The 12,356-nt window shown below is 43.5% G+C and overlaps 2 protein-coding genes across 8 annotated transcripts in view; both read right to left on the bottom strand.

The window, feature by feature from the left end:
* Nucleotides 1–2,202, bottom strand: part of N4BP2 (NEDD4 binding protein 2) — a 75,975-nt gene extending 73,773 nt beyond the window's left edge. For 3 of the 7 annotated variants that reach the window (XM_047798397.1, XM_047798392.1, XM_047798395.1), the window contains exon 1: nucleotides 2,119–2,173. The gene's annotated coding sequence lies outside the window, so the exon portion shown is untranslated. Of the gene's footprint in view, nucleotides 1–2,118 lie in introns of all 7 variants that reach the window. The other 4 variants (XM_047798394.1, XM_047798398.1, XM_047798399.1 and 1 more) reach the window with 4 other exon arrangements.
* Nucleotides 2,203–5,995: 3,793 nt separating this feature from the next.
* On the bottom strand, nucleotides 5,996–12,021 carry LOC125137579 (translation initiation factor IF-2-like). The gene is made up of 2 exons (XM_047798400.1): nucleotides 10,583–12,021; nucleotides 5,996–6,046 (listed from the first exon to the last, which is right to left on the bottom strand). The coding sequence occupies exon 1, from the start codon at nucleotides 11,714–11,716 to the stop codon at nucleotides 10,967–10,969; it is 750 nt and encodes a 249-aa protein (XP_047654356.1). The 5' UTR covers nucleotides 11,717–12,021; the 3' UTR covers nucleotides 5,996–6,046; nucleotides 10,583–10,966.
* Between the last annotated feature and the right edge of the window lie 335 nt (nucleotides 12,022–12,356).

Here is a 12,356-nt window from a genome sequence, read left to right as displayed (position 1 = left end):
TAACAGATAAGGATACATGTTCTTTTAACCATTAAAAAAAATTGAGGGTGAACACGAAATCGATAAATAGTAATGAAAGTGAACATGAACTCCAACAGGGGTATGGCAATGGTCAGCACTGCCATTAAAGTGGATAAATAAACACCACTTAGAGAAAAAAACCTTCCTACTGAAAACTACATCATCAACACAATCCTAACACTTAAAAAATTTCCTATATCATTTTATGAATGAATCTGTTATATGCATATATTATAGGGACTAGTAATTTTAAATAACTCACCTTTATGGAAAAATATCCAGAAAATAATAAATTTCTATAAACAATCAAGAGAGATAATTCTATTTAATATTTAAAGCAGGCCTAAGAAGACTGATACTAAGGATCACATATATAAATAATATTTTAGCTATTTAAAACCATCAAAAAAGGAACAAAAACAAAAGGCATGCCTCCATGAGGAACATACAGGAAAGTCAGAAGACTCAAACATGGCACAATCCCAGACAAGCTCAGAAAACATCTCTCTCAGAAACAACTGCTACCAAGAACCAATACATTCAGTCCTTAAAAATAAGTCCCTTACAAGATGATTTTTTTTTTTTTTGGCTCCACCCTGGCATGTGGAAGTTCCCTAGCCAAAGGTCAAACTCCGCCACAACAGCAACTGGAGCCACTGCAGTGACAACACCAGATCCTTAACCCAGCTGCACAAGGGAACTCCTAAGATGATTTAAGGTGTACTGTTGTGATAAGCAAGAAAGGTAGATACTTTCTCATCAAGACAAAGACAAATCTCATCAAGGTACCAAAGGGTGTGTCATTAAAAGAAGAATTTACAGAAAATGTAACCAAATTAAGATAACCAATAATCTTAAAATGAATATGTCATAAGAACTATTATAAGTAATAATTTAAGACATCCCAGCTACTGACAAAATACGGCTAAATAAATAATGGCAAAAAACAAACAAACAAAAATCATTGTTTGGAATACTATGCAGCTATGAAAAATGAAGGTAGAATCTAAAAACCAGGAAAATCTGTGTGACATTCTTAAAAGGGAAGGCAAGATGCTGAATGATGTATAGCTTTGAGCTAAAGAATGGCAGGAAGATGTATTTCTCTATAATTCTTCAACATTTTCTATAATCCTCATTACTTACTACCAGATGAGTCTTGTTTAGCTCTTTTAGTATGTCATATTGTTGGTTTTACTGACATGTTTTCTTCTGTATGTGTTTATTTCCTCTATTAGCCATGTTCCTTCCAATCTAGCCTTTAGTCAGTCTCATACATAAAATAGGTGCACAAAAATTATTTGTAGCAGGCTAAAATACGTAAAATATGAAGAAGTGGCACTTTAGAAACAAAGACACCAAACACACATTAAGTGGGAAAACCACAATACAGTTCTTTAGACTTCTTAGGTCAACACATTTTATGCAACCTCAAGCTGTTGGAGAAATCCTGGTAACAAAATATGTGATTATATTTTCCTTCTTATGAGAGATTTTTTTTTAATGACTCAAGTATGTAAACAAAAGCTTAAGAGAGTTCCCTTTGTGGCTCAACTAGCATCCATGAGGACTCAGGTTCGACCCCTGGCCTTGCTCAGTGGGTTAAGGATCCGGCATTGCCATGAGCTGCAGTGTAGGTCATAGACGCAGCTTGGATCTGGCATTGCTGTGGCTATGGTATAGGCCAGCAGATGTGGCTCTGATTCAACACCTAGCCTGGGAACTTCCACATGTCGGAGGTGCAGCTCTAAAAAGCAACAAATAAAGAAACAAATTTAAAAAAGCTTGCGGAGTTCCCCTCGTGGCGCAGTGGTTAATGAATCTGACTAGGAACCATGAGGTTGCGGGTTTGATCCCTGGCCTTACTCAGTGGGTTAAGGATCTGGCATTGCCGTGAGCTGTGGTGTAGGTTGCAGACACGGCTCAGATCCCGCGTTGCTGTGGCTCTGGCATAGGCCGGTGGCTACAGCTCCAATTAGACCCCTAGCCTAGGAACCTCCACATGCCGTGGGAGCAGTCCTAGAAAAGACAAAAAAAAAAAAAGCTTGAAAACTTATGTGTGAAATATACTTATTCCATGACTTTAATAATACTTACCATCTATCTGGCATTGATGCTATCAGTGTGCTTATTAAGGCCACGGTTGACACCTGCAAACTCTACAGCTCTTCCTATTATCCAACATAATGTCTTCTTACTATTAAAAAATATATAAGTGATGTATTATATACATACTTAACAAAAGCAAGTTCATATCAAACCATAATCCTAAACAAAATCAAAGTCCAAAATACATACAATATTTATAAGTATATATCATATCCCAAAGAGAGAGCTACAAAATAAAGAAAAAAGACAGACCTTATTCATCACCATTGGAAGTGACTATTACACCCTGGAAATGATTATATACAAAGGGAAAAACTAAGCATTTATTCTGCTTTTTAAGTAGAATGTTATTTCAAGGTAACAAAACAGACCTAATTGATGAGGGAAACCTTTTTTTTTTTTTTTGCGTTTTTGCCTTTTCTTGAGCCGCTCCAAGGCATATGGAGGTTCCCAGGCCAGGGTTCTAATCAGAGCTGTAGCCACCGGCCTACGCCAGAGCCACGGCAACTCGGGATCCGAGGCACGTCTGCGACCCACACCACAGCTCACGGGGCAACGCCAGATCCTTAACCCACTGAGCAAGGCCAGGGATTGAACCCGCAACCTCATGGTTCCTAGTCGGATTCGTTAACCACTGCGCCACAACGGGAACTCCCGGAAACCTCTTCTTTACTGAAGACAACCATGTAATAGAAGTTCCTGTCGTGGCCCAGCAGTAATGAAGGATGTGGGTTCAATCCCCGGCCCTGCTGAGTGGGTTAAGGATCCAGCATTGCCATAAGCTGTGATGTAGCTCGCAGACACAGCTTGGATCCTGCATTGCTGTGGCTGTGGCACAAGCCAGCAGCTGCAGCTCCAATTTGACCCCTAGCCTGAGAATTTCCATATGCAGCAGGTTCAGCCCTAAAAAGCAAAAAAAAAAAAAAAAAAACTATATAATAGAATCCAAAACTAATTACTATATTGTAAACCATAATTAAATACCTGATCAAGAATCATCAACAATCATAAATGAAGGCTAAAATCATTAGGTGAAAGCATGACAGAGATATACAAGGTGCCAAAGTACCATGCCACAGATTATTTGCTAGATATAAAAAGTCAAACATGACTACAATAAGATGACCCGGTTGTCACCACCTTGGCCTGGTGATCAGATACAGCATCCAAATGGTGGGACAACTAAACATTACATGCCTCTAAGTGAAACAATCATGAGTACACAGGATTGCTAAAAGAAATACTCTTCTAAAAAATGTTTAAACTGAATCTGAAACACCTTTAGATCTAACCCCCAGTTTATAGGAAATATAGATGATAGAGGGAAATTATACTACACCATGAAGAAATTATTAGCCATACAAAATGTCAGATGTTCTCAACAGAGCCAACACATCTGTATTATGGAGAAAGGCAGGTAGGGTGATGACAGGGATGGGTAGGTAAGAGTTCTATAAAGAGATAACCAGATGACATGGGTAGCTTTTGATTAGATTTTTATATTTTTTTAAAAATGCAGTAAAAGATGTTTTTAGAACTAGAGAAATTTGAATACAGTATGAGTATTATATATTAAAGAATTATTGATAATTTTGTTAGGTGTGATAATGATTATATAGGAATATATATAGGAATGATGTGGTTATATAAGAGAATATCCTTTTCTGGAAAATATACGTCAAAGACAGTGTGTCTTATGAATTTTTAAAATAGTAAATTTCAAGCTAAATCCTTAAATGAAATTTATCAAAGTCAAAAATGTATACAACACTTATAACACAAATGCATAGTATGCAAAAAAAAACAAAACAAAAAACTTCATTTGTCACTTTTAAATCATTTAGGAAACTTAATATACATAGAAATATACATATACATAAAGCAAGTATAGCAAAATTAGGAGTTCCCATGTGGCTCAGCAGGAGGCTTAGGAGGATAAGGATCCAGCATTGTCACTGCAGTGGCACAGGTAACTGCTGTGGCACAGGTTCTATCCCTGGCCCAGCAACTTCCACATGCCACTGGTGCAACAACAACAAAAAAGAGTAGCAAAATTATTAACAATTATTAAACCTAGGAGGAGTTGAGTAGGAAAGAAGTGGTTGAGTAGGGGATGGCTAGGGTTTATGTGCAATTAGTCCCACTGGGGCATACAGAGTACCTAGTAAAGTATTCTGCATACAGTTTCTGGAGCCATAGATTCAAATCTATTTTATCAGGACACCTAGAATTGATATATGATTGTGAAGTTATAATTAAATGTATGCTTCTCAGGATTTCTATTTGATTTTCTTTTCTATTTCTGACTCCACCTCTTTTGAGTGAACATTTTCCTTCCCTGCAGGGAAAGAAATTACAACTACCAACCACCACCCAACAAAAAGCTTCCATCCTCTCCTCTCTTCTCTCTAAAAACTCTTAATTCTAGGGAGTTCCCGTCATAGCGCAGCAGAAACAAATCCGACTAGGAACCATGAGGTTGCAGGTTCAATCCCTGGCCTTGCTCAATGGGTTAAGGATCTGCACTGCCATGAGCTGCGGTATAGGTCACAGAAGCGGCTCAGATCTGGCATTGCTATGGCTGTGGCATAGGCCGGCAGCTGTAGCTCCAATTATACCCCTAGCCTGGGAACCTCCATATGCCCCAGGTATGGCCCTAAAAAGCAAAAAAAAAGAAAAAAAAACCTCTTAATTATGAAGTTCCCATTGTGGTTCAGTGGTAATGAATCCAACTAGTATCCATGAGGGTACGGGTTTTATCTCTGGCCCCGCTCTTGCCGTGAGCTGTGGCATAGGGTGGCAGATGCAGCTCTGATTTGACCCCTAGCCTGGGAACATCCATATGCCACATGTGCAGCCCTAAGAAGCAAAAAAAAAAAAAACTTCTAATTCTAAAAAGTTCAAATTCCTGTATTGGCAAAACTGTTTGAAAGCTGATTTCTCAATGTACCCTGAATTGATAACAATGAAGAGAATACACTCAGACTATCTAAACTCCTATTATTTCCTAGACAGTTTCTTTTTCTTAAAATAAAAATAGTTTACATCTGTTGTTTCAACTTCCCACTTTCTGTTGACTTCTTCATCCAACACAATCTGCCCTCTATATCTACTGGGTTTTTTCTGCCCACTCTTTCTCAGACTCTTTTATTGACGCCTTTTCTTCTGCTCACTCCTTCAGTGTCACTGCTACCTTGGGTTCTGTTCCCAACCTTCGGCTCCACTAGCTTTTTCTAGTCCATCCCAACCCATGGCTTCAATACCTCTGGCTCCAGCCAAGAATTCTCTCCCAAACTCCAACAGAGTTAACTGCCCAACAGACATATCCACTTGGGTATTACTTCAAGCCCGAGAGTTCCAGCTCAAAATGCTTCAGCGACTCCATAGCTTTCAAGATCAGGCTCAAACTCCTTGGTAAAGCATTCAAGGACCTCTATGCTCTGGCCCCTTACCTACCCTTACCCTTCTCTTCCTCTATCTCTCAAGTACTCTCCACTCTTCCTGTGTCTAATTATTTATCTCCCACACAAAGTAGGCCATTTCCCATCTTTGCACCTCACATGTGCTCTCCCCAAAAGTCCCTCTACACTATCCCATCAAACCATATTTCTTAGCTTAATTAACTTTCTTTCAGGAAAGTTTCCCACTATCCTCAAGTCTGATTTACACACAGCTTCCACTGCATCCTAGATACACCTCTATCAAAACACCTTTGTATTTATTTGTTTACTAGTCCATAGGCATCCCACAGATAATGTGTTCTTATTTAGCAAACAAGCGCTTGATAAATATTTGTTAAATGCCAGCATGAACCAAAAAGCCAATCTAGTTCTTTAAAATATTGGACTTACCATGTCAATACCTGGAATACTCAGGTCCATAATACAGGGCATCACTTTCCCATTAAGTAAAATATCTAGGAAAATAAATGTAAAATCAGAAGGGTGGGTGAGAATTAGAATGGATATTCTTTGTGTCTGCCCAGGACTCCTTCTCCTCCCCTACTCCACCAGGGGTCTGATTTCTGCTACTAGACCCCTGGCCATGTAAGTCAGCCCATCACATGATCTAGGCTGAACCAGGCATAGTACCTCATCCCCTCAGCTGGCAGGAATTGGTCAAGGGATAGGCATGTGACGAAATCTATCTAAACAGAGCCTTTGGCATGAGGCTCTAAGTAGATAAGCCTGTGCTGCCAAGAACCAGGTCCCACCATGCGAAGCAGCATATCCACAGTAGAAGACATGGTGCCAGAGTGCACAGGAAGGATCTAGCTCTGGGCAAGTTCCCACGTTCACTCCTTATGGCCATCTCTATCCATTCGATTTTTGTTAAATGGTTATGAACCAGTAACTTTCTCATCCATAGGCTATTTCAAACTGTATCTCTGTTATTTGCAATCCAAAAAGTCCTAATAACCAGAGGAACGGAATAAGATGGAAATTACATTGAAGCTGTAAAAGACCTACTGAGTATGCCCTTCCTACTTAGAAAACTTTCATCGAATGTAATATCTTTCTCCTCCCTATGAGGTAAACCCCAAAATTACTATTTATTTCCCTTTTAAATACACTCAGTGAAAACCACATCATTTTTTAAGATAGGTGATGTGCCTCTTTCTTTGGTTACACCCTAGCCAGCACATGGTGAGAGGACAACAAGCAATTACAATGAGAATATAGAGCACAAAGGAAACAAGCAGAAGGCTGGCTTCCTAGAAAGGTATCCCCTCTATGGACACCTGGAAGATAAGTATGAGTTAACAAAACCAAAGGGAACTAGGAAGGCATTCCAGACAGAGAAAAGCTTCGGTACTCGGGTCTACCTTTAACAGACTTGGCATCTTGAGGGAGAAATGCAAGAAATGGAATATGACCAGCATATTGAGAGCAAAGGGAGAAAATGACAAGAGGATGAAGAGGTAAACAGAAGCCACACCATGGAGATTCTGAAAGCCAAATTAAGAAATTCTGATTTTATCCTGAAGGCAATGAAAAGCCACCAAAAAAAAAAAAAAAAAAGAGTTTTTAAGCAGAGGAGCTACAGGTTAAAGGTGTGAGACACATTACTCTGGTTAAGGTGGGGAAAATGGCTTGGAAGCCAAGACTGACAGCAGGGATAACAACTACTGAGGAGGCTACTGCAGCAATTGAGGTGAGAGATGATGCTAACCATGGAGCAGGATGGTAGCCTTAAGAAGAGAAAAGGGGAGTTCCCATCGTGGCGCAGTGGCTAACGAATCCGACTAAGAATCATGAGGTTTCGAGTTCGATCCCTGGCCTTGCTCAGTGGGTTAAGGATCCGGCATTGCGGTGAGCTGTGGTGTAGGTCAAAGATGTGGCTAGGATCCTGCATTGCTGGGGGTGTGGTGTAGGCCAGCGACTACCACTCTGATTAGACCCCTAACCTGGGAACTTCCATATGCCATGGGAGCAGCCCTGAAGAAAAAAAAAAATACAAAAGGAAAGAGAGGAAAAGATAATAGCCCATGTTTCTGCCAAGTTATTATTAGCAGTGCCTATTATTTACTGAATTCTTACCACACATGCATTATCTCATTTAATCATCCCCTATAAAGAAGACAGGGAAAAAAAGCAGTTTGTGCCTTTTTTCTTTTTTTTTTTTTTTTGCTTTTTGGGGCCACAATCGCAGCATATAGAAGTTCCCAGGGTAGCAGTCGAATCTAATTGACAACTGGAACTCCTGTCATATTTTGGTTTTGAGGTTGAAAGAAGGAAGGTTGATAATGACTATAGTTTGGGATCTGCTCAATTTGAGGTACCTACAGGAGAAAACAAATGAATAAGTCATGAAGATACTTGACATAATGAGTCCAGTTATCAAGAAAGAGCTTTAGGCTGGAGATAAGAGAATTATCAGCATGTAGAAACGAGGCGAAATATTTTTTAAAGTAAAATATCTCCTTTGTTCATGACAATATTTATTTAATACCTACAAACTTACAGCTCTGGGACTAGTGTTAGGGGAAAAAAAGTGAGTAAAAGTCAGTGAAGCTTACAGTTACCACAGAGAGGAGATAGCTCAATTTAGCAACATATTATATAATAGAAATATACATATATATAGTATAATGGAAATATTACATTAAAGGTTCAGAGGTAATAAAATGAGTAAGTGATAATCTCTGCTGAGGTAAAGAAGGAAAGAACACCACACCAAATACCATCTAAATCTTGAAGGTTAGCAGTAAGGTGAAGAAGACAAGGAGAATAGTGAAGACACTATAAGCAGAAGAAACAATAAATTCAAAGACAAAAGAAAAATTTTTTAAATTTTTAAATTTTTAAATGCTTTAAAACAGAAAAATTAAATATTATTCATGTCAGTCTCCCAAACTCTTTTATTTATTATCTTTTTTTAGGGCCACACCCACAACATAAGGAAGTTCCCGGCTAGGAATCGAATCAGAGCTGCAGCCATCAGCTTACCCACAGCCATAGCAACTCAGGTTCCAAGGCTCGTCTGTGACCTACACCACAGCTCAATGGCAACGCTGGATCCTTAACCCACTGAGCAAGGCCAGAGGCCAGGGATCGAACCTGCACCCTCACGGATATTAGTTGGGTTCATTTCCGATTTGCCAAAATGGGAACTTCCTCCCAAATTTAGTGAATAGAGTGGATATATTAAAAAAAAAAAAAAGTTTAAGACACATGGGGGAAATTAACTACTAAACACTAAATCATATTAGGAAACAACATTATGCAACTAAATGGGACAACCACAAAAATCCAACAAATGATAAAAAATTGTTATTAAAAGTCAAGAGTTGATACAATCCTAATGACATTTGGCTTACTAATTTTCTGCCATGGTAAATACTGAAAGAAAGCTCAATCTCTTCTTTAATTCCTAATAAAACTACCAAAGGCATCTAATAATGCAATCTGTTAAAGTTTAATGTTTGGCCTGACAAACTTGAGATTCTTCCCAAGATTTACAATGTGAATTTGCATATAAAAAGCTGAATGGGGGAGTTCCCTTGTGGTGCTGAAATGAATCCAACTAGTAACCATGAGGTTTCAGGTTCGATCCAGGGCCTCACTCAGTGGGTTAAGGATCCGGAGTTGCCTTAAGCTGTGGTGTAGGTCACAGACGCGCTTGGATCCCACGTTGCTATGGCTGTGACATAGGCTGGCAGCTGTGGCTCCGATTAGATCCCTAGCCTGGGAACCTCCATATGCTGCAGGTGCAGCCCTAAAAAGCAAAAATAAATAAATAAATAAAAGCTGAATGGAAGGAGTGCAAAAATGGTGGCTATTTTCTAAAATTTACGTTGACTAATACGTGGTTACTGCTTTGCATATCAAGACATGCATCACCATAGACAATCATGAATAAAAGGGAGATTTTAGAAGAAAAATTTTCAACAGCACTTAAAAAACATGCACCTACACTGATCATATTTATTTAGCCTCTACTGTGTGCAGATATGATGCCTAATTTAATACAGAAAAAAAAATTTCTTTACCATTAACTTAAGCCCATTTTTTTCTATTTAGTCCACTGCTTGGTCCTCTTTGCCTTTCACAACAACTAAAGTCAACAGGTGCACAAATTGACATTCATAAGTACTAAACGCTGATTTGACCCAGGTTTTATTTTAAACCTTAGTCTTTTCTCATGAACTAAAATGTAGCATCTTTGTAGAAAAGCAGCCATTTCTTTCCTGTTCTTTTCATCACCACCACCACTGCAGCCCCCCATCCTCACTCAGCCACTTGAATAATAAAGGCTCTGGCATAGGAAAAAAAATTGATTTAATTCCTAACCTTTAAAAACAGATAATGTAAGATAACTGAACCATGCTGATAATCAAAACACATGATGTTTACATTTCTTAAAGCGTTTAAGAATTCTTTCATTGAAAATTGAAGGATGAGGGCTGAGTTACGAGAGAGCTGGGTGTTTCAGAGACAAACAATGGAAATAATAAAAACAGTATGAAAAGGCTGCTGTGGAGATGAAAAGAATTTTTTTTTTAAGTGAGGGAAAGAGGCAGCTGCAAATCAGTCATTGTTTTCTGAGAAGCCAGGTTCATCTCCAGGATTTTCTTCTCTGAGCTCAACCAATCCCCACCTTTTCTGAGTTAACCAGTCTCCAGGCAAGCAGCACTTCTTGATTGGCTTAAAGATGTCGAGTAGAAAAACCAGCCAATCCTGCCTTCAAGTCAGAACTGTGCTATGGAGACATTACAACCACTGCATGGCGAGAATGTGTACAAACCTGTCCATGCCACAAATACCAGATCCTAGTTCTAGAGACTGTTGCCGAAAGGAAGATTCTTTAAAGCCAACACTGAGCGTGATCTACACTTTTTTAAAATAATTACTCTAGCTCTCTTTATAAGAGAGGAACCCCCCCCCCCAAAAAAACCACGTTTTAACCAAAAGAGCTTAAGGAATAAACTGCCCCGGGTCAGATGACTCACTCTATCGAAGGATTTCCAAATGGACCTCTCGCGGAGAGGGTCCGGATCTCAGTAGGGCTCAAAGCGAGGATCAAAGTTGCCGTGGGGGAGGGGGGGAACGAGGATCAAAAGGGCACAGACCCCAGGAACCGTGAATGCCTCCCAGCAGTTTCCAAAATCGAAACGTGCGATGTAAAAGGTTGTGTTTGGATTTCGAGAAGTGAGTAAATAAACGGCCCTGCAAGGACTACGTGCTCGGGAGGGTGGCCCGAAGTTGCAAGAAGGCTCCGCCTGGGAAAAGCTCCGGCGCTCGGAGGCCCGCGAGGTCAAGTCCCGGCGGGAATCGACAGGGAGGCCCCCGGGGGGCGAGAGGGGTGTGTCAAGGGCCTGGAGGCCCGCCAGGGACTAGGAGGCAGGGGAGGCGGCCGCGGCCCCCGCCTTCGCCCGACCTCGGGCAGCACGCCAGGGCCCGCCTCTCGCCGACGCCTCACTCCCCTTCCGTCCGGGCGGCCGGGCCCGCGGGCCGGACTGGAGGCGGCCCGAGCCGGCCCCCCACGTTCGGGGACTGAGGTTTCGGTCGCCCGCTGCTGCCTCAGGCCCTCCGCTCCGGTTCGGGGACCCCGGGATCCTTTCCCTCCCGGACCCTCTCCCCGGCCCTGCCTCCCACCCGCCGCCTTTACCTGCTCCAGGAGCGGGCGGAGGGCGTCGAGGCCGGGGCCGCGTCGTCGAGTGTGCGACGCGGCGCCGTGGGTCCGCAGCCCTTTCCCGCCGCCGCCACTGCGCTCTCCGGCGCGGTGCAGGGCTGGCGAGCAGCGACGGCCGCGGGGGGGAGACGCGCGGCGAGTGCCGGGCGGGGAGACACTGCCGCTCTTCGTCCGGTCGGGGAAGAGCAGCCTCACAGCAGCCAGCCGCGAGGGGGCGGGTGGGCGGCCGAATGGGGAGGGGTCTCGGGGAACAGGGAATGGCTGCCACGTCGCCCAGGTGGATCGCCGCCCTCCGCCTGCCCCACCCCCGCCGGCTCCCCGCCGCGACCTCTGGTGCGTCCCCGAGCTCCGCTTGGGTGTCTCGGCCGGGCCGGGCGACCCCTGCCCGCGGGCGCTCCCGCCTTTCCCGCTCCCTAGGGAGCGAGTCCTGGCCTGGCCGGTTCTGCCGCATCGGACCGGTCTTCCCGCCACCCCGCACCTCCGCCAAGAAAGCTCGCCCGAAAGCCTGACGTCTTTTCCCCCTTCCCTTGTCCTGGGGTCACATGGAGGAGCAAGCCCTTTTCAATGGGTCGGAGTTTCGGGAAGGCGGGAGCCGTTTTGAGCTGGTGAACGTAGCACTAAGGGGCCCGAAATTTCTGCGGAAATAAGCGGCGCGGTCGACCACAGCCGTTTCTAAACCTCGCCACTCTCTCAAGCCCCAAAGGCAAAACAGCAATACAAGGTCGTACTCGCCGGTCTAGGCAGGGGAGGAAATGAGAGCGGGGCGGGCCCGCCAGCGCGCGGGTCCCGGCAGCAAGTTGGGAGGGACCGCGGGACGAGCCAGGCGGCCTCGGCGTGGCCTAACCGGACTGTTGAGTCGGGAGGTGCAAGGCCACGGCGACTGCAGGCGCGCGAACCCCGCCCCCGCGCGCGCCACGCTGCCCACCGAAGGTTTCCAGGAGCGCGGCCCGCTGCCCCTCTGCGCGCTCGGGCGGCCGCCTCGGAGCCGAGAGACAAAGGGGTCGGCTGCGGCCCGGAGCAGCACTGCCCGGCCCCCGCTGGCGCTGCCAACGCGCGGTCTGAACACGCTGGCAGAAGCACAAAACGAGTGC

The sequence above is a fragment of the Phacochoerus africanus genome, chromosome 10 (genome assembly GCF_016906955.1).
Source record: "Phacochoerus africanus isolate WHEZ1 chromosome 10, ROS_Pafr_v1, whole genome shotgun sequence".
Lineage (NCBI taxonomy): Eukaryota > Metazoa > Chordata > Mammalia > Artiodactyla > Suidae > Phacochoerus > Phacochoerus africanus.
Note: the sequence above shows the minus strand (reverse complement) of the source record. Positions and strands in the feature narration are given on the sequence as shown.

Bases quoted from the DNA above. Each gene is read 5' to 3' on its own strand.
- LOC125137579 (XM_047798400.1), bottom strand. From the start codon at position 11,716: ATGCGGCAGAACCGGCCAGGCCAGGACTCGCTCCCTAGGGAGCGGGAA.